General features: G+C 41.8%; 1 protein-coding gene across 3 annotated transcripts in view; it reads right to left on the minus strand.

Moving 5' to 3' along the window:
* Positions 1 to 11,501: 11,501 nt before the first annotated feature.
* Positions 11,502 to 20,163, minus strand: part of ESRP1 (epithelial splicing regulatory protein 1) — a 38,274-nt gene continuing 29,612 nt past the window's right edge. For 2 of the 3 annotated variants that reach the window (XM_048508453.1, XM_048508452.1), the window contains exons 13-15: positions 15,450 to 15,618; positions 13,013 to 13,118; positions 11,502 to 12,624 (exon numbers count right to left, since the gene is read on the minus strand). In XM_048508453.1, coding sequence (XP_048364410.1) covers positions 13,028 to 13,118; positions 15,450 to 15,618 — 260 coding nt within the window. In that variant the 3' untranslated portion in view covers positions 11,502 to 12,624; positions 13,013 to 13,027. The remainder of the gene's footprint in view (positions 12,625 to 13,012; positions 13,119 to 15,449; positions 15,619 to 20,163) is intronic. The other variant, XM_048508454.1, reaches the window with a different exon arrangement.

Raw genomic sequence — 20,163 nt, forward strand, 5'->3', positions numbered from 1 at the left:
AAATACAAAATGGCAGCATAGAAGCTTTTGAAATTCATTTCCATGGCCCCAACTCTCCTGGGGACACTAATTCCTGTCACAAAATTTCAGAAATCCCTGTGCAATTGTTGACTCTAAAGGGTGAATAGAAATATCAACATGGAACATAATCGGTGTACACATGGTGGATGACATGAAGTACCATCCTAAAAACACTCTTCCGGTAGAAATCCTTACTGAATAGAGCAGGGCAGGAGTAGGATTCTGAGTAGATAGGTTTAGGACTGTGCTATTGGTCTATTGTTGACCTTTAGTGCTGTCCATTATATACCAGTATAAGGGAAAAAAATCCCCCTCCCATCTTATCCTTAAAAAATCAGTACATGTTGCAGAGTGGAAAGAATAGAACAATTACAAAGACAGTTTACTAATTTGCAGCAACTACTTCAAATATAGGAGGAAGTTTGCTAATACAAGTGTTGTGAATTGTTACATTGATTCCTATATTTACAAGCAAGCAGTATTTTACACTCCCAATTTAATAACTCTGATAAAGGTACTAAATCTGAGGAACTCTTGTTATTGAGCCACACTGATTTGTTGTACTGTCTGGCTAAAATGATGACATTTATTGAACTGAAGAGAATGTAAGAGAAGCACATGCCGTAATAATTGAGAGGTACTGGAGATTTGCTAAGTGATGAATGAGAAGATGGAAAGTTATCTTTTGGATTTCCTGCTCCCTCTTCTGGAGTATCTGAGAACAGCAGCGTTTGCTAGACTGTGGAAAAAGCTTCCACACATAAGTAGCTCTTATTAGAGCAGTGAACACAGAAACATTCACAGTGGCAATGGAACATCCACATTGTAGCTCCCTCACAGTCATCATCCCTCCACGGGCCTTTCCCCACTCGAAGCGATCCCCCCTATGCCGCGCGCTGCTCTCAGCGCGCGGCATCCCTGGTGCGCGCCCGGGCGTCCCCACAACCCCGCGCTCTGCGCGGGGTCATCAACAGGCGCCGTTTTCTCCAGCACTAGGGATACCGCACGCTGAGGGGGCGTGACCATGGCAGCGTCGGGGAGGCTTTGCTGTGGCCGCCCCTGTTGTGGGGAGTGCCCAAGGACCCCGCGCTACTTGAAGAGAGTAGCGCGGGGCTTAAGGTAAGTGGGGAAAGGCCCCACCAGAGGGTTAAAAAATCCTGAAATTTCTAGATTACTGTAATATTAAAGTGTTATAATAAACTATAACCACAATTTACTAGTTCCCAGAGTTAATTTAATAAGTAAGTTTCTAATCCAGTTTGTTGTAGACTCATAAGGAGAAATGTGAATGCTGCAGATATCTCCTTATAACTGTGCATTGAAAAGGGCTAGATACTTTTAGAAATGAAAATTGGGAAATGGTAGATTGGGTCAATAGATCACTGCAATGCTATAGTGCAATGGCAAAGATCTGATTTTTTAAAAAAAGCCTGACCACAGCCCTTTGGCATGTGGGGAGAAAGGTTTCATTAGGAATGACTGCCACAGTTGCTAAGGAAAAAATGTGGCAATATTGGTAGAACCTGCAAAAATGCACAACTCTGTATTCACACAGCATTCAAAGATGCATCGACTGCAGTCTTTTTGGACCATGATAAAGTATGGGTAAACACAGAAGCAAGATGAGAACAAAACAGCCCTGCTGTATGGAATCCAAGGCAGAAAACCAAAAAATCAATGTGGACTTTTCCAGAACATTTCCTGGAGTTGAGTGTCTTCTGGTGTAAACTTGTTTAGGCATGCTTGGCAGTTTTGAATAGAATCAGTAGTTTTGAATGTATGTTGTTTGAGCATGGAGAGAGGAGGAGAAAGAAAGAGAGAAACTTTAAATCCCAAATAATCTCACGGTCTTCAAGACATTAAATCTTCTTTGATCCTTTTTATTCTCAGAGAAGACAGGAGTTGGTCTTACCTGGAACCGTGCAGAATCTGTCCTATTTTGTTTTGCCCAAAACACCTTTTCTTGGATGGAAAACCTCCCTGTAATTTAACCACTAGCTTTAAAAATGGTTTTTAAAACATGCCTTTTGCTAATGAGACAAAATAGTGCAATGAAATAACCCAGCTGATGAAAACGAAAAGTGCCTCTAAATACAATTTCACTGCGCAAACTTTTAAGAAAATGGAAGAGAGTCTAATTTGAATGGAGCTTTTGAAGCTGCTTTTAGGCATTACTGGGTCACCATGTTGAATGAAACAAGGTGGGAAATTGAGAGGCCATGCTTCAGAGGGTAGATGTTTCCTATTTCAAACAATTTTATGTAAGAGTATTTTTCCAGATGTTAAAAAACCACAGATCCCTTCAACAATAGCATGCATTACATTTGATATCTTACAGACAGGGAATAATGGTATTTGTGCTGCATAGCTATCCTCCTTTCACCTTTCACAAAACTGGAGCAGATGTGCTCTTCAGTTCTGAAAAACGAGCATACATAACTTTCCAAATACTATATCTTTAAAGATAGGACATTACTTTTGTTTCAAAAGGATAAGTGTCCCTTAATTTTTTGAAACAGTCACACTATATAGCCCCTTAATTGGAGAGATATGAAAGGAAAGGCATATATTTGCAATAAAAGGAGCTGGAGACAGTTCCCCCCATCTAGTGATTCCTCACACGTGCCCATCTTTAATTTGACTAAAACCCACCTTTCAATCCTGGTATGTTAAAACATTTGGAGATCCTGAATTACTCTGGAGAATTAGGGCTCCACAATGTCCCAGGCTCAAAGGTGGCTGCCAGCCAGGGCAGCCTGTTGAGTGGAGGACATCTAAAACATCTTAAATCTCATTTGGGATTTTGTTACTGTGGCAGCATTTGAAACTTTTGCTTTGGATTCATGCTTCTTTCTCTCACTCCTTTCCTCTTCAGACAGAATAGATCATTATGAGGAAGTGTTTTGGCCTCATTGCTAGTTCACCACTTAGCATGTCCCTGCAATTATTTTGGAGGGGGGAGGAATCTTGATAGGTTGGAACTCAGCCAGAAGGTGCTAAATCCATTTTCAGCAAGCTACAAACCAATGGCTCATAAGCCACTTATTTTTATTTATTTTATGTTATTAAATTTGTTACCCCGATCTTCACAGCCAAAGACCAGGCTCAGAGCAGCTTTCCCACATTATTCAAAGATACAATAATACAACACAACATAAAAACCCACTAGCAATTCCAATTAAAATTGAATATTTTAATAATGTGAGTGTTCTGACATTTAGCATCTTCTGACAGAGCAGTGATTTCCACCCAGCAGTCTTGAGAGAAGTGTCAGGGTTGAGAATCGAACTGCGCCATAAGCCTTTGGCAGCTAAAGACCAAGTAGGAAGCCAGACAGTTTTGTGGGATGTGTGCATCAGTTTTGCATCCTTGCCCTTCTGCAATTCTCCTTATGGACAACACACTTCATTTTTCAACACATAAACAATTTTCTGTCATACCTACCTACAACTCAGTCAAGTTCAGTGGCGTAGGAGGTTAAGAGCTCGTGTATCTAATCTGGAGGAACTGGGTTTGATTCTCCGCTCTGCCGCCTGAGCTGTGGAGGCTTATCTGGGGAATTCAAATTAGCCTGTGCACTCCCACACACGCCAGCTGGGTGACCTTGGGCTAGTCACAGCTCTACAGAGCTCTCTCAGCCCCACCTACCTCACAGGGTGTTTGTTGTGAGGGGGGGAAGGGCAAGGAGATTGTAAGCCCCTTTGAGTCTCCTACAGGACAGAAAGGAGGGATATAAATCCAAACTCTTCTTCTTCTTCTTCATTTTTTATAAAAAGAGTCACAGCGTGTTTACACAGCAACAAGTAGCATTGAGTTAAACTAAATACCCCACTTCCAAGTATGTGTGCATGGGATTGTGTCATGATTGAATCAGCCAAAGTTCATTTAATTAATTATCATTTGGGATCTGAAGTACTCTCCCCCCCCCAGTCCCAAACCCTTCATAAACTTGTTCAACCACATTCCACAGCCACATTCCACACTGTGCTCACAAAGGCAATATATAACTCACTTTTCTAGACATTGTGGGGAAATATGGACACCTGTGTCTTTTCCCTTGCAGCTGGAGAGCAACTGGGAGTGGGTAACTTTGAGCACAGAAGCAGGCAGAAGGGAAGGAAAAGCTGCATCCCGCCCAACCCTCACGGTTTCAATCTGACAACATCCCATTACTGTTCCTCTATTTTTAGGAAATCAGGGAACAGCTTCATGCACATCTTGTGTAACGTTTAGTTTGGAAACTCTGTTAATGGGAGACTGAGCCTACAGCAATTTCCAGCCATTGTGCTCCGATCTTTGTTCACAGTGACTGATCAATCAAATAGATTTTTTGGCTGCAGTTCTTTTAATAGCCTTCATAACGCAATGAATAGAAGCCATTCTTAATGCAATTGCTCCCACTGCAGTGCAGCGACTGGCAACTGAGCATTTAACTCGCAGGACAGAGAGATGCAGAATGCAGAATTCAGAACAGAGACTGAGATTTGGTCATACCCATGTTTGCTAATGGGGAAGATGACATTCAATAACAGATTGTGGTACAATTGGTTAGAGTGCTAGACTAAGAATTGGGATACCAGGGTTCAGAGCTCCACTCTGCCTTAACGTTCGCTGGTGACCTTGGTCCAGTTTCTCTCAGGGTTCTTGTGAAAATAAAACAGGGAAAGCAAATGCTTGTGAGCCATTCGGAGGTCATCAGAGAAATGACAGAATGAAAAGGAATTAGATCAAGGGTGTCCAATTCTGCCCCACCTGATGTTCATGTACTATGATTCCCATCAGCCCCTGGCCAGCATTATGCAACTGCAGCTTTTTGCTTTAAGTTTTTCCAGGACATTTCCTCCTATCCTAGAGTCCTTTTCAGCCTGAAAAGTGCATGATTTTACTCAACTCGTCCTGCTGATTCCAACAACATGTGGTTTTCCCTTAAATTTTTTTTCAATGAGCTTTCTTTGGCGATATGCAGACACAATTTTAGAATCACAGCCAATTTTCATATTGTGTGTTTGTGACTTCAAAGACAGCTCATCGTAAATTTAAAAAGGGAGAAGCTATATATTTCTGGACTCGGCAGGACAGAAGCGTAGGACCAATGGGGTGGGGTGGGGTGGGGTGGGATGTCCTGAGCGGAACTGCAGTGGAGGCGTGGCCAGGCCACGGAGGCGTGGCCAGGCTGCGGAGGGGGCACGGTGGTGGCATTCCGGGGGGAGGTGGGTGGAGTTTCCCCTTGCTCTGCCTATGTGGCAAGATGAGCAGAGTAGAATCATATAGTTTTCGGGCTGAAAAGGTGCCCAAGATCAGAGCCTACAGAGTAAATGTCAGGGGTAACTTTCACCAAATAGCTACATGGAGAACCCCTGTAGCACAAAATGTTAGGCATTAGTGGTGGAGGAAACTGACAAGATACTTTAATGGTCAGGCTGGGGGGAAAGCCTCTTTCTCCTTTGTTGCCTTTTTTGACCATGGTATCTGAACAAAAAATTAGGTGGCCTTTTTAAAGACGTTCCCAGGATGTCTTATTTGTGCTGTGCAGAATGGACCACAGTCTGTTTAAAAGAGAAAATGGTGTTTCGCTCTGTTTTGGAAAAAGAATACTGCAAAGCAAGCCACTTCCACTGAGAGTCTGCCCATATTTTTAACAGGCATGGAGCTGCTGCACATTTAAAAGATCTGCACCACAGTACACCTAGAATGTAGTTTGACTGAGGGGACTGTTTGGAGGTTTTTTCACTCTGGGAAAAGGATGCTGAGAGAAAAGACAAATGGATAGCAGCCTATTTATTGTTGATTTTTCATTGCTGGCTTTTTTGCTTATTACTGCTTTTATTGCTATTTGATTGCTTTATAATTGTGCTTTCAGCAGTTGGTGGTTGCTTATTTTTTTTAAAAAAATTAGTCTACTTTAAGTATTGTATTTTATTTATTTCAAACATTTCTTAGCTACATTTCAACCTTATCGAACTCAAGATAGCTTAAAATATAAATAAAACATAAAAACACATAAAAGGTCATGATGTAAAATCACAATGTGGGGAACAAAACAGACCTGAACTTGTTGGTTCCTCACAAACCATGGCAGCTGAGACCAGTTTAAATGGCTGAATCCTAAACACGCTTACTAGGTAGAAACTCCAGTTGAAATCAGACTTACTTCTGAGTAGACATACTAAGGACTGCTCTGTAAATTGCTTGAAATTAATGGGGGGTCTAAAGAAGGCTGTCTATCTACAGAGACAGAAAACAAATTTCTGTTCATATAGGGTATTTTTTATTCCACCCTTCCTCTGAAGGAGCTCTGAAGGATATAACATGGGTCTTCCGTCCCCATTCCTCAAATACTGTGATCAGGATAGCATCCTTTTCCCAGAGTGAAAAAACATCCAAACAGTCCCCTCAGTCAAACTACATTCTAGGTGTACTGTGGTGCAGATCTTTTAAATGTGCAGCAGCTCCATGCCTGTTACTAGACATATTTATTAGGAATAACTTCACCTGGCAAATGCCATGTATCTGTTAAAGGGACAGAGCATTTTTCCCCTGCAGACGGTTGGCAACCCTTCTCACAAACTCTAACCTTGGTGTCCGTAGTCAAGAGATTGTCAGTCTCTGCTTCTGAGACTCTGGGTCTGAACAGTTTCATCGGGGTTTCCTTTTTGCATCTTTACTGTTGAGATAAATAGGCAAAAGCTAAAATGGCAGCACCCTTTTCCAGAGCTTGATTTCAGGTCTGCTGTACCAGCCGATGGTAGCGAGGACCGTGCTGTGTATGACTTGCTGGTGATGCTGAAGAACAAAAGGCGGCAATGGCTGAATTCATAGATACCGCTTGAAAGACCTTTGTGCTATTCTCCTGCTAGTCTCCTTCATGTGCAAAGGAAAAAAGGCATTTACAGTCATATTTCAACTTTCCTGCACTTTCTAATGAATGTGTGATTCCACTTTTAACAGCCCATGGGTAGGAAGGAGGTTTTGTTCCTTCTTTGGCAGCAAGAGAGCTATTCACTACCTTTTACTCATACAGGGCAATTATTTATACCTGTATAGTGCCAGCAACCCTGAACCTCCCAAGATACAACTAATGGCATTTATCTGGAAACAATGGTCTTAAACAGGTCCCGTTTGCTATGCAGGCAATTTGCAGGATATTTATTACTCAAGAAGTAGCATAAACAACACCTGCCATTCTGCTGCTGGGTTGCTGGAAACTTTTGGTTTGAGTACTGCATTGTAGAACTACGCTACACAGATCTTATGAAAAGGGCTTTTAAAGATGCTACATAAAGATGCTACCTTTTTATATTGTTCCCAGACTTTTGGCAAATGCACTGAAATAAATGGAGTCCACTGAAGTAAATGGTGGTGACATCCAGAACTGACCCCATTAGAAAACCATATGTGTGTGTGTGTCTGTGTGTAGATAGATAGATAGATAGATAGATAGATAGATAGATAGATAGATAGATAGATAGATAGATAGATAGAGAGAGAGAGAGAGAGAGAGAGAGAGAGATGCACTACAAAGGGAATAGCTATAAATATTTGGCTAGTCACAATTTGCTTTAGGGAGCGGCAGATGAAAAAGGATTGGCTGATCTATAAAGCCCAGAGCTGTACAATGCATAATTGCATGTGTAGCTCAAGGAACATGGCGGGCCGCAGGACACAACCAGGCTAAGCAGTTGCTCAACGCTCCAAGAGGTTTCAAAAGTGCACTCAGTCAAGACCTGGATACAGTGTGGCCCTTTATATATATAAACACAAAACTAAAAACGAGCTTTAATCATCCATGAGCCCCTGCCTTTCCTTTTGTTTTCAATTCTGTAACCAACACACTTTCCACATACCAGTCCTGTAGCTTTCAATAAGGTATCATACTTCTCATCCTGTTAAGTAAGCCTTAGTCCAGCCTTAAAGAGTGGATGTGTTGAGGGTAAAATGGACAAGCGAACAATGTTGTAAATCACTTTTGGTTCCCAAGCGGGGAAAAACACGGGACAATGACACTTAAATATATAAAATCATCCTAACTTATACCAGACGCAATGCTAGCATTGTGTGAGGCAACTCATTCATTTTGTGTGGTTTCTGGCTCTTCCCTTCCCTTAGCGGCGTTCACAATACCTTTCCTTCCCTTACTCTTACCTTGTAATAACACCACTCTTACCTGCAGATGGCAGCCTTCTTTCTTTCCAACTTTTTATGTTAGTGCAGAAGATATGTATGAAAAATAGCTGATACAGAATATGAGAAAAGTTAGACCTAATAAGCTCAGGAGTACAATTTGCAACAGTGGTGTTGACAGCAAAGTGATACATCTTGTTCAACAGCTTTAGGTTAGCTGGAGCAAGCCCAAGCCTGCAGAGCAGCAAGCGCAGAAGTTATAATTCTCACCAAATGGCTAGAATCATAGATATAAGCAGTGCCAAAAATTGAATGAAATGAACCACCCATGATGCTGCCTTTTACTGAATCTATCAAGTCTATCAAGGGCAGTATTGTGCACTCAGACTGTCAGCAGCCCTCCAGGGTCCCAGGTTGCGGTCTAAGGATGTGCACCATTTCCCCAGTATTGAGGGTAACAAACCTGGAAATTTTAAAAAATCCAAAAGAATCCAAGCTGATCCCAGTGTTCCCCTCTGTACTGCCTGCCACCTCAAAGACCCAACCGAGGGAAGTGAGGGGGAGAAGGAGGGACACTTTTTAATGGGACAGAGCCAAAGCAACCCGAATAATGCCATTAAAAGGGACACAGCTCTTGCTGCAGTCTGGACGGGACAGCCATTTTGACCACGTGCTCACCCAAGGACCTGAAGGACATCTTCCAGGTAATGGAGAATCTGTAGGCAGCTGAAACATCCTAAGCTTAAGAGTCTGCTCTGTTTTAACAACTGATAGGGTATGTATAGAGAACGGGACAGAGGAATTGTGTTTATCTTTCGCTTCTTTTGATTCCCTTGCTGTTCTAAAAGTACGCAAATATTTCCCTTTTCTTTTTAATAAATATTTAACATTGGATGTTGGTAGCTATTCTCTGTACTGCAAAGACCTCCACAGTTTTGAATACACTATTCTTAAAAAGGGGGCACCTGGAGGGGGTAAGGCTGGCAGTTGGCAATGCAGCTATTCCTCAAGAGGTGCACCAGGCCATAAGCCATCCCTGTGGTATTCAGAAGAAGGGAAGTAGGAAACACAGAAGCAAGGCCACAGAATTTCAAAGAAAGCTGGGGGGGGGGGGCTGACTTGACCCTCCCTAGAGGAAAATTCCTACAAAGCTCAGGTACTGACAGCAGTTACCCTAGAGACACAGAAAAGCCCCTCCAGGAGAAGTTGTAGACCCCTGGGTTAGTGGAATAGGGTCTGCAGGGTAAAGCAGGTCTGTCCCACAACAATTTGGTGACAGTGGTGCATTATTCAGGGACTGCTTTTCTGCTCTCTTAAATTGCCACTGTTTTTTTGGGGGGGGGAGAATCCCCACAATACTGATAATTTTTTTTGGGGGGGGGAGGGTCAGTTTGGCTGTGCTGAACTCACACCCTGATTCAGGTCTTTGACATCTTCCACTGCATGGTCCTTTTAACTGGATAAGCCAAGGGTTGAACCTGGGTCCTTCTGCACGCGAAGCAGAAGAGTTTCCACTGAGCCCCCCAGTGCCTCTTCCCCCAAAGAATCTACTTTTCTTGGTAAGACTATTTGCCAAGTTAAAATGTGCTGACTTAGGCAAATTTACCCTGCCCACTGCAGCCCCAATAGGTTACCTTTGGGACACACAGTTTATGGATCAGGTCCCAATCTGCTCCATTAGGGAACTTTGTTTAGGCATGTTCACACTTTCCTCCTGAGTACTATTGACACAATGTCTGCAGCTACCAAAATAAGTTTGTAGCTGGGTTACTTTTGCAGCAGGACAAAGAAAAAGTTAGTCAACCTTATGTAGCTACAGCCCTATCCCCACAGAGCCACACCTGACTCTTGGAGGAAGAGAGGCAAAAGTTAGGTGTGGCTAAAATGCCTTAGGCCTGTCTGTGATAAGAGCAGCACATTTCACCATAAGCAGAGCTCCCAGTAGGATGAAATACCATCCCCATTTCTTGCTCTACAAAACGATTGCATCTTGCTGGGCACATCCTACGCCTACCAGGTCACCGTCATCCAGAGACCATGACGTGATGGGTACCATCTGGAGGAAAGTGAGGCAGACCATGGAAAACATGGTGCCAGATCTTCAAAGAAGACCTAAACAAGGCTCACATCTCATGGGATGAAGTTGAGCCCGTCACAGCCGGCTGACATCGCTGGAGAACACTTGTTGCCCGGTGTGTCCAGTTGCACAGGTGGAACTAAGTCCAAGTACTGCAAGCTAAACCAAACTTTGAGTATTTTGAAACAAAAGCACCCCAACAAACTATATTAGCTAAGCAGACTGAAAATAAGGAAGCTCCTATTTAACTAAGACTAGAGTTTAAATATAGGTCATCCTTTTACTAGTCTAGCAAGTAGAACTGCATTATGAGAGAAGGGAATGTGTGTTACAGGCTGTTCAGTTCAGATGCCTCCCACCAGACCCTTCACAGAACACACCTCTGCATTTTAAATTCTGCTCCTGTTCTGGCCCAGCAAAGTAGCACCTCGGGGGTGGGAGAGAGTTTTGATTCAAACGTCTGAAAACTTAGGAAGAAATGTCAACCAGGTACTAGAAAATATCATGAGCCTTGCAGAGGAGCCCATTTTAGAACAATGGAGACTTGAATTAATAAACTTCAGAGGTTGGGGGTTGGCTTGGTTAATCTTCATGTAGAAAAAGGAGGATAGAATGTAAAGGTCTATAAAAATACAGTCCCCTCCCCCCCCCACACACAATTTTTCCAAGGCACTGAAAAAAGCACTGATGAAATATTTTCTCTGAGTCTAAAAAACGTGGTCTTTAAAAGCATTTCACGCATTGCCATTTCTCTCTCTCTCGTGCTCTGTGTGTGTGTGTGTTCTGTGTGTGTGTGTGTGTGTGTGTTCTGTGTGTGTGTGTGTGTGTGTGTGTGTGTGTGTGTGTGTGTTTATGCATGGGCCAAAAACAGCAGTGTGAAAATGGTGTGAAAACGGTGTAAACCCTTTTACACCGTTTTAAACCATTTTACACTATTTTCACATCACTGTTTTTAGTCCATTCGGAATCCACCTGTGTGTGTGTCTGAGAGCTTTCTCAAAAATTTTTAGATGAGAAATTGGGGAAAATGTGAACCTGAGGGAGCACTGAAAAAACTCAAGTTAAATATTTTCTGTTTTAGCGTAGTGTGCGCCGATGCTGTAAACGAGCACCATGTTAGGGTTCACTGTTCTAGAACAATGCCATCGAAGTAGGCCATTTTAGCACTCTTCAGTTTTGAGAGGTGCAAACCATTCAATATCTCATGTTGCCTGAAGCCCAACCTTGTATTTTGCCCATCATTTCTGCATGAAAACAGATTTCAAACTAAGCAACTCATAAATGGATTTAAAACAGTTTAATACCTGTGGAAGACGTGAATGCAGCAGAAATTGAGAAGTCAAGGAGCAGAGCATCCACATAGCAGGTTGGTATGGAATCCATGTAGAGTAGCTCAAAACGATTCTACAGTAGTGATAATAGTTATTTTCCTAGGAAAACTGTTATGCTTTTGATAACGTTCTTGATCTCAGCAGAAGAACCAAGTACTAAACGTTAAAAAGAGGGTCCCTGGCCTATAGATGCCCAGAAATCTTAAATGGAGCCTAAGGCCCTTCATTGTAATTACTTCTACCACAGCCAAAGCTGCTGTGGGCAAATATTGTACATCAGTGATTTCTCCCCACCAGAATTTAATATGAACTTTTTACAAGCAACAGCTCTGTGTTGTGAAAGAGCAGAACTGGAGGTTTTGTACATCTGTCTTGTGCACAATGACAACCCCCTCATTAGACTCAGCTACGAGTTATTTAAATACACAGTAGTCATATATGCAATATACAAGTTTAGAGCACTATTTTCATACATATATATAATTTCTCTTTACAAAATGTTACAAGGTTTTTCTGCAAAGCATTCTATTTTTTTTTCATTCTGAACCATTTCTGCACTGTCCAGTAAGCCAGTCTTGAATCGGAATACTTTCTAAACAAATATATACAAAACAAGCAAACTTTTTTTAATAAAAAGCTGAAGGGTACTAAAGCCCTTATTGTTTCATAAAAAGTTAATTCATATGTGCGCAAATAAAGAAAAGAAGACGACAGCGGTTTGCCTTAGCATGCTGTTCTAACAATTTTGTGGTGTCTTGATCTCCAGTCCTCATTCTTTTAGTGATGGGAGAATATGCTAACATTTCAAGTACCTGAGGGTGCAGAGGGACCCAGCCCTTTCTTGTGCATTTGGCAGTTGTGCTCCTATGTGGTAACAGTTTAAACATCTTTAATGGCAAGCTTGCATAAGTGGAGTGAGTCAAGTGTGCATGCATTTGCTATTTTTTCTTAAAGACACCGGCAGATGTCCACAACAGTGGCAAATTTTCTTGCACTAGATGGTTGCAGTTGGGAGTGTAGACAGAAGGGACTCCATTTTGGCTGGTTGAGATTGTTCAGGAAGTCAGGAAGAATCTACAAGAAACATAAATTGAATCTTATTATCTAGTTAACCAATGTTAGTAGCTACCCTGTGCACATTGTTGAATAAGAACATAAGAAAGAGCAGACCAGAATGACTAATAAAGTTGTAGCAATGGGAATGCCAGGCTGTAGAGGGGACAGGGGGACAGGCTACATAGCCTTGGTAGCTCTGAAGGTTTGAAGCCCGATTAGATCATACCATTTGCTTTCATATGATGTCTGGGTGCATCTGGAAGAGCAGAAGTATTACAGGGGTGCTCTAGGATAGCTCTTGATAGCCCTTCCTGGGCAACTGGAGAAAGGGGAATAAAAGCACCCTCTCCCTTGTAAGGCAGTGTTGTGATTCTTGTATTTTGGAGAAGACCATGTCAATCCTTACCTTTGTTAAGAAAGTCTAACTGCTCGGACCTTTAAAGACAAATCCATTCTTTGGGCACTGACCTGGCCGACTCATCTGTGTGACCAGATCCATTCTTTGCTGCATACTACAAGGACAATTAAACACAAGGTCACAAAGGCAGCTGCAGTTAACAGCAATCTCTGCTTTTTAAATCATTTCTAGCTTAGCCCAAAAAAGTTAGGAAGCTTTTAAAGGGTATGCCTTGTGTATAACAGTCCCAGTGGACAAACAAATGCCGGTAGTGAAACAAATAAGCCACCTCAAAGTAACTTCCTGCAGAATATTTATGTTAAACTACCAGCTAGATTCAAGAGGGCATTTCACCAGTTACAAAAGTTTTGCAATGCTTGGTAGTTTGAGTTCGGTTGTTTTGGCACATTCTGTGGGCAGGTATGAAAATGCCAGGACTCACCAGTTCTATTCATACAAGAACAACAGTGAATATTTATTAAGGCAACAGTATTCTCAGATGTAGTTTAGTGAAATGGGTCAGAGTTAAAATACATCCACACCTTGAGGATGACAAGAACCATCCATTCCTCTCCCTCCCAACCCCCTTCCCAGGCCACCAGTTTTTGCCTCTGTAAGGCTGGCAAATCCAAATTTATACTTTCCTCATCTTTTCTGGGTTTTGGGGACTTTCCATGACACTGGGGGTGGGGAGAGGATTTCATTAAGACCCTTAAAGGTATCATATTCAGCCACAGCCAAACTATTGAAGAAGAAGAAAGAAGAAGGAAGAAAGAAGAAAGGAGAAGGGAGAAGGGAGAAGGAGAAGGAGAAGGAGAAGGAGAAGAAGGGAGAAGGAGAAGCAGCAGAAGAAGCAGCAGAAGAAGCAGAAGCAGCAGAAGAAGCAGAAGAAGAAGCAGAAGAAGAAGCAGAAGAAGAAGAAGAAGAAGAAGAAGAAGAAGCAGAAGAAGCAGCAGAAGAAGCAGCAGAAGAAGAGTTTGGATTTATACCCTTCCTTTCTCTCCTGTAAGGAGCCTCAAAGCAGTTGACAAATTCCTTCCCTTACTCTCCCCAGAACAGACACCTTGCGAGGTAGGTGGTGCTGAGAGAGTTCTGAGAGAACTGTGACTAGCCCAAAGCCACCCAGCAGGCCTCACATGTAGGAGCAGGGAAAGAAATCTAGTTCATCAAATAAGAGTCCACCTCTCATGTGGAGGAGTGGGGAATCAAACCTGGTTCTCCAGATTAGATTCCACTGCTCCTAACCACTATACCAGGGGTAGGGAACCTGCGGCTCTCCAGATGTTCAGGAACTACAATTCCCATCAGCCCCTGCCAGCATGGCCAATTGGCCATGCTGGCAGGGGCTGATGGGAATTGTAGTTCCTGAACATCTGGAGAGCCGCAGGTTCCCTACCCCTGCACTATACCATGCTGGCTCTGACTGGCAATTGGGGATGTTCTAGGCATGTCCTATACAGGTTAAATTAGTTGTAGTATCCAATTCAGAGAACATTATGAAAGCTGTTTTTGGTGGGTTTTCCGGGCTGTGTGGCCGTGGTCTGGTGGATCTTGTCCCTAATGTTTCACCTGGATCTGTGGCTGGCATCTTCAGAGGTGTATCACAGAGGGAAGTCTGTTACACACTGTATGAAGACTGTGATTCGACAATTTGCTGTGTCAGTAAAGTATATCTTTGCAGTTGGCAGGAGAACCATTCTTGGGATTGTTGTGAATGTCGAAATCTGTGACTACTACAAGGCAGGGTTTTCCAAACAATCACAAAAACCAATCAATACAAAATGCAATGATGTAACGACTGACGATGTGGTGGGAGTAAAACTCTGCTGAAGACCGTATCATGTGATCATAAGAACATTAAAAGAGCCTGCTACATCAGACCAGTGGTCATCTAATACAGCATCCTGTTTCACACAGGATTTAACCAATTGCCTTGGAGGACTAAACAAACAAGGCCTAGAGACTGAGGCCTTCTCCTCATGCTGCCTCTTAGCATTGATATTAAGAGGTTCACTGCTACATATGGAGAATCTTGTAGATTGTAGATCTTGCTTAAGTTAAACCACAAGTAATGAATCCATGAATGGTGAGGTTTTACTATATTGAGAGGATTTCTATACCACCTAGTCTGGGAGAAACCAAAGCTTTTCCATCGCATTAGAGCAAACAAAATGGATTGACTAACTTGGGCCCTAAGGAAAAAAATATCGAGCAACACTTTTAGCGATAATTTGGGCATCTTTAATTTAAACACCCAACTAGCAAGACGTGATGTATCCACTTGACAGAGATGCCAGTCAAGGACAGAGAAAATCAACCTCACCAACACAACCACCACTTCTGCAAGAACATCTTGACCAGACTGAACTGATCAAGTTGCTTTTTGTAACATGAGCAGTCCCAACATGCCTTCCTCTTTCACTCCTGGCCTTTTTGTTGTTGTTACCTGGGGTAGTATGCTGTGTAGTTCATGAAGAGCTGAGTGCCCGCAGGATAGTATGCTGTGGAGGCCTGGAGCGTTCGTGGATTGAGGAGCACAGAGGGTTGGTACAGGGCGGCTTCTGTTGGGATCACAGCTGCAGGGGCTGGAAATGTGTACGAGGGTGGAGAAATACCTAACAATTGGACAGAACAAGAACACAGAGATAAAGACTCTAAACACACTTCATTGGAAATTCTACCAGCACAAACATGATAAAAAAAGATTCCATGTTCAGAGAGACTTTGCCCATGTACAATGGGAGAGGTGAAGAAGATGGATCACTTTCTTCATTGTTCTTATTTTGGCGGATTGAGAGATAAGATCTTCGTCCCTTTACTAGTCAAACTTACCGGCTGCTCAGAAAGGGCATTTTTAGAAAAGTTATTAGCAGATGAAAACCTGTTTGTTTTGAGGAAAGTGGCTAATTTTTGTGCCTTTGTGATTAAAGCCTGAAAGATAAAGATCTTTGATCGTGACAATGAACCATTTTAAATCTCATAACCTTTTAAGTATAATTGTTTTATTGAGTTTTATGTAGAATTGTAATCATTTTATCTGAAATACGAGGTTTTATAATTTTAAATTATTAGTTATACATAGTGAAATTTGTTTTGTGCTACATACAGATCTATGACCGCAATAAAGAATTTGTATTTATTAAGACTTTATGCCCCAAAGCCTTTGGGGCATGTATGAGCCATTTCCCCCCTCCCATTCATTTCTAAACCTAGACACTTTTTGTCCTGTCATTAGCTATGTCTCTCATATACAAAGTTTCATAGGTCCCATCCTATTGCTTAAAGCAGCTATGGGATCCTTCATCAGGATGAGGTTTTAAATATTTAACCTGGGACATAATTTCAGTTTTTATTCTTGCATGCAAAAATGCATGCAAGAATAACATGCATGTTCATCAAACTATCAATTTTGCCCCTTGCTATGCATATGCAAGCTTTTCCAGATTTCCAGTCTCATCTCACAGACATTGCCACAAGCTGTCCCAGCCACAAAGGTCTCAGATCCTTGTCTAATAGTTTTTCTGCAAGATGAGTTTACTGTTCCATAAAAACCATATTTGCCAGTGATTGCATTATACACATGTTGTTTGTGATTGCAGTGCTTGGAAAAGGTAACCAGAAGGTAGACAGAACACAATACTGTATATGTAGGGAAATACAACATTCTCTATAGTCATGTAGCACACTTGTGACTCTTTAAGTGTGAGAGGTGTCTGCTGGATATTTTTTGGCAATTCCTAAGAAGCATCACTAAGGGTATGCATTTGGACATTTCTGATCTGAATACATATCTGAAATACCTTATCAGTATTTTTCAAATGTATTTGTATATTTTCAGGATTCTCAGAAATACTGGATATCAATTCCTGAAGAAATCTGGAAATATTGGGGGTTCGCATTTTAAGTCTCCCAGTTCTATTGTTCTTCAGTTTTATAGTTTTCTGGAGAACAGGTAGGAGCAGGGACAGAGGGAGTTAATTCTCCCCAGCAATGGGATCAGATGTCAAGGGGAGCACTTCTGTGCAGAAGATACAATGCCAAAAAGTTATTTCTGCCACTCTCATAAAGAAAAAAAATAATTGGAACGAGATGTTAGGAAAACAGATGAGCATCTCAGTTTAAAACAAGTATAAGCAGATCCCAAAAAAGCACCTAAAATGAAGCTTGTGCGTGCTGTATTGCTGTTGTGTTTATTCTTTAAAGGAATGGGACAGAACAGGAGTGCCACTGATGAAGGGTTGTTGATTCTATTATGCTTGCCACATTGGCCTGCGGTCGTTAGTGATTTTCTGGTTTGACATTGGTCATGTTGGGCTGTCTGAATCTGGAGGTTTTTGGTCAGTGGTTGCTGTTGTGTATTGGGTTATTGGCTTCTTTGAATTACCCCCCAAGGAAAACATGGAGACAAGTAGGATTAAGGGAGCATCTCATTTAGAGGTCCATAGAATTCAACCCTTGGCCCAATTTGCTTAAAACTGGGTGGGGGGGGGGTCTTTTGTTGACAGGCAGCACTAAATCCCCTGAAATTTTGGTGTCATTTGGTTGAAAAACAGCCATGCCAATCTCCCTCCCAAAACAGGGAATAATGAAACCCAAATAGGCCTGGAATCCCTCCAAAAACTGAACATGAATCCTGAAAGAATACCAAGGTGCCCAAATACCCCTGAATACTGGTATTTGGACCTTTTCCAAAATCAGAATCCATATGGGGAAGGGCATCTCATAAATCAAATGAAATGCATAAATTTAAACATATGAATTTTCATTTTTTGGTGCACATCAATATCAGTACTCTCCACATATCCATATAATTTGCTATATAAGTAATATTTCCAATGTTTCCTTGGAGGCTGTGCACTCCCCTTTAACTGGTTACAGTGCAGAAGCATTTAAAGAGTACTTTGAAACCACCAGAAGGATAACTTCCTCAAGAATAATCACATCTAATTCTTAAAGTAGCCAAACCGGTGGATGCTTAAATCCAGTAACCAGGCAGCTGCTAGATGATGCCAGTATCGCTGATAGGCTTTTTAAAAGGTATCTTCCCTGCTTACTGAAATGCAAGGACAGTACTTTATTAGGAGGCTTCCAAATATGGAAACACTACTCTGCCGCTTTGCAGAATCAGAATGAATAAATAATAAAGCTTGTGTAAAATATCTTCTGGAAATGTACTGCTAATTTCTTGTTCTGGATTATGTTTGAGAGGAGCTATATGAATTGGGTCCTGGGGATAGAACTATTATGACATAATTCTACAATTGGCAGTCTCCAGTTGGGGCCTGGAGTTCTCCCATAATTCCACAGCTCCCCTGGAGTGTCTGATTTGGAGGGTGGACTCTATGGAGTTATACCCAGCTGAGGTTCCTCTCCTCTCCTCCCCAAAACTCACCCAAGATCTACCCCCAAATCTCCAGGAATTACCCAACTGGAGTTGGCAACCTTACAGTTGCAGTCTGCTTCTAAAACCCTCTCATCCTGGATTTAGCCTTATGAAGTTCCTCTGCCAGCTATAAATCAGAAGGGTCAAAATGGGTTTTGTAGCTGAAAGTTTTTCCTCCATCTAAACTCTTTAAAGCTAAAATTCATGTTTACTAGATTACTTCAAGATGTGCAGCACAGGAAAAAGGGCTTGTTTGCCTACATGTTGTGATCTTACTGAAGAGAGACACCTCAGATCTTTTAGAACTTTGAGCATTATGAAACTGCAAATAATGAGATATGGAGTATTTAACTCCAAAAAGTTTAATAAGTTGAAATCTTGTTTGGAAAGGAAGCCCCTTGAAGGTTCCCCCTTAGCTTATATACTACCATGATGGCCTGTTTTTTTTACCTCAGCAAATCCCTCAAAGGCAGCTGGCAAAATAAAATTCCATACATGTAACAGTAAAAAATCAAGCTAGAAGGCAAAAGACACAACGTGTAAGAACAGTAGCATATAGCAATAATCTCAGCCTGTTATATTTCGATGGCTTTTCAAAAGAGCCAGATCTTAATTGATGTTCTACAAACTGAAGAGGGTAGGATCAACTGGTTTCCCTATAGAACAAGATGTTCATAGTTCTTTAAAAATTTATTTAGGTTATTTATCATCCACCTTTCTTACTGGAATCCAGGGAGGGATTCCTCAGAAGGAATCAATCCAATCCAATATACAGGATGGGACATTCAATAAACATGAAGTAGGATTAGGGCTGTAGAACAGCCACAAATCCAAGAACAGAAGTGAAGAAAGGTATAAGTATTAACATGCCACATTAAATTATGCAACATTACATAGTAGGGATCCTTCTTACAGCAAGCTATACACAGCAGTATAGACCGTCGTCTTTAATCATTTATCCAAAGTACTTGCTTCCTCTAGCTCCTGACTGGAGGGGTACCATGGCATTGTGCACAAACTGGAGCTTCAAGTTTGATCTTGAGGGACACCAATGTACAATGAATTACAGTAGTCTAGTCTCAATGTTACTGTGGCATAGATACGGGTGGCCATGTCTACCATATGAAGGTAAGGCACCATCTTTTGAGATTGGCTGAGTTAGAAGAAGCCTTTTTTTGCAGCTCCAGCAATAATGCTGTGTCCACTATAATCCCAAGTCTCTTCACAGAGTCAGGAAGGGTCAGCTGAGCTCCAAAAGTGGAAAGTACTGTCTTCAAAGATCTCCAATTTCCCAATTAGTATTATCTCTGTCTTTTCAAGGTTTAGTTTCAATTTGTTCACACTTAGCCAATTTACTACAGCAGTCAGACAGTTATAGCCAGGAAAAGGTGGGGTTGCCCATATAAGCATGATATCAGGGCAGAAAGGAAGGACCATTCCTACTACCTTTGCTGCTGCCCATAGTGAGATGAAGGACTGGTGGCAAGAAATGATGGCAGCTCTTGGGCTGACGATGCTCTAAATGCCAAGAAAAGATGACCCTCCTCCCAATGGCCTTTGGATGCCTAGTGGGATATCAAAAGCTGAACATAGCTTTCTGTGATGTCCAGTTTTGTTGTGTATAGAGTATGTAAAGTACTTCATACTGCTGGTAAATGACTTGTTTAACCATTCTGCATAGTATGTTGTGATCTAGCTGTAGCCTTTTTGTAAACTGCCACGGTGGATGAAAATGTTGACGTATAAATAAAAGTATGTTCAAATACCTTCTCTCCCC

This window comes from Sphaerodactylus townsendi, linkage group LG09, assembly GCF_021028975.2.
Source record: "Sphaerodactylus townsendi isolate TG3544 linkage group LG09, MPM_Stown_v2.3, whole genome shotgun sequence".
Lineage (NCBI taxonomy): Eukaryota > Metazoa > Chordata > Lepidosauria > Squamata > Sphaerodactylidae > Sphaerodactylus > Sphaerodactylus townsendi.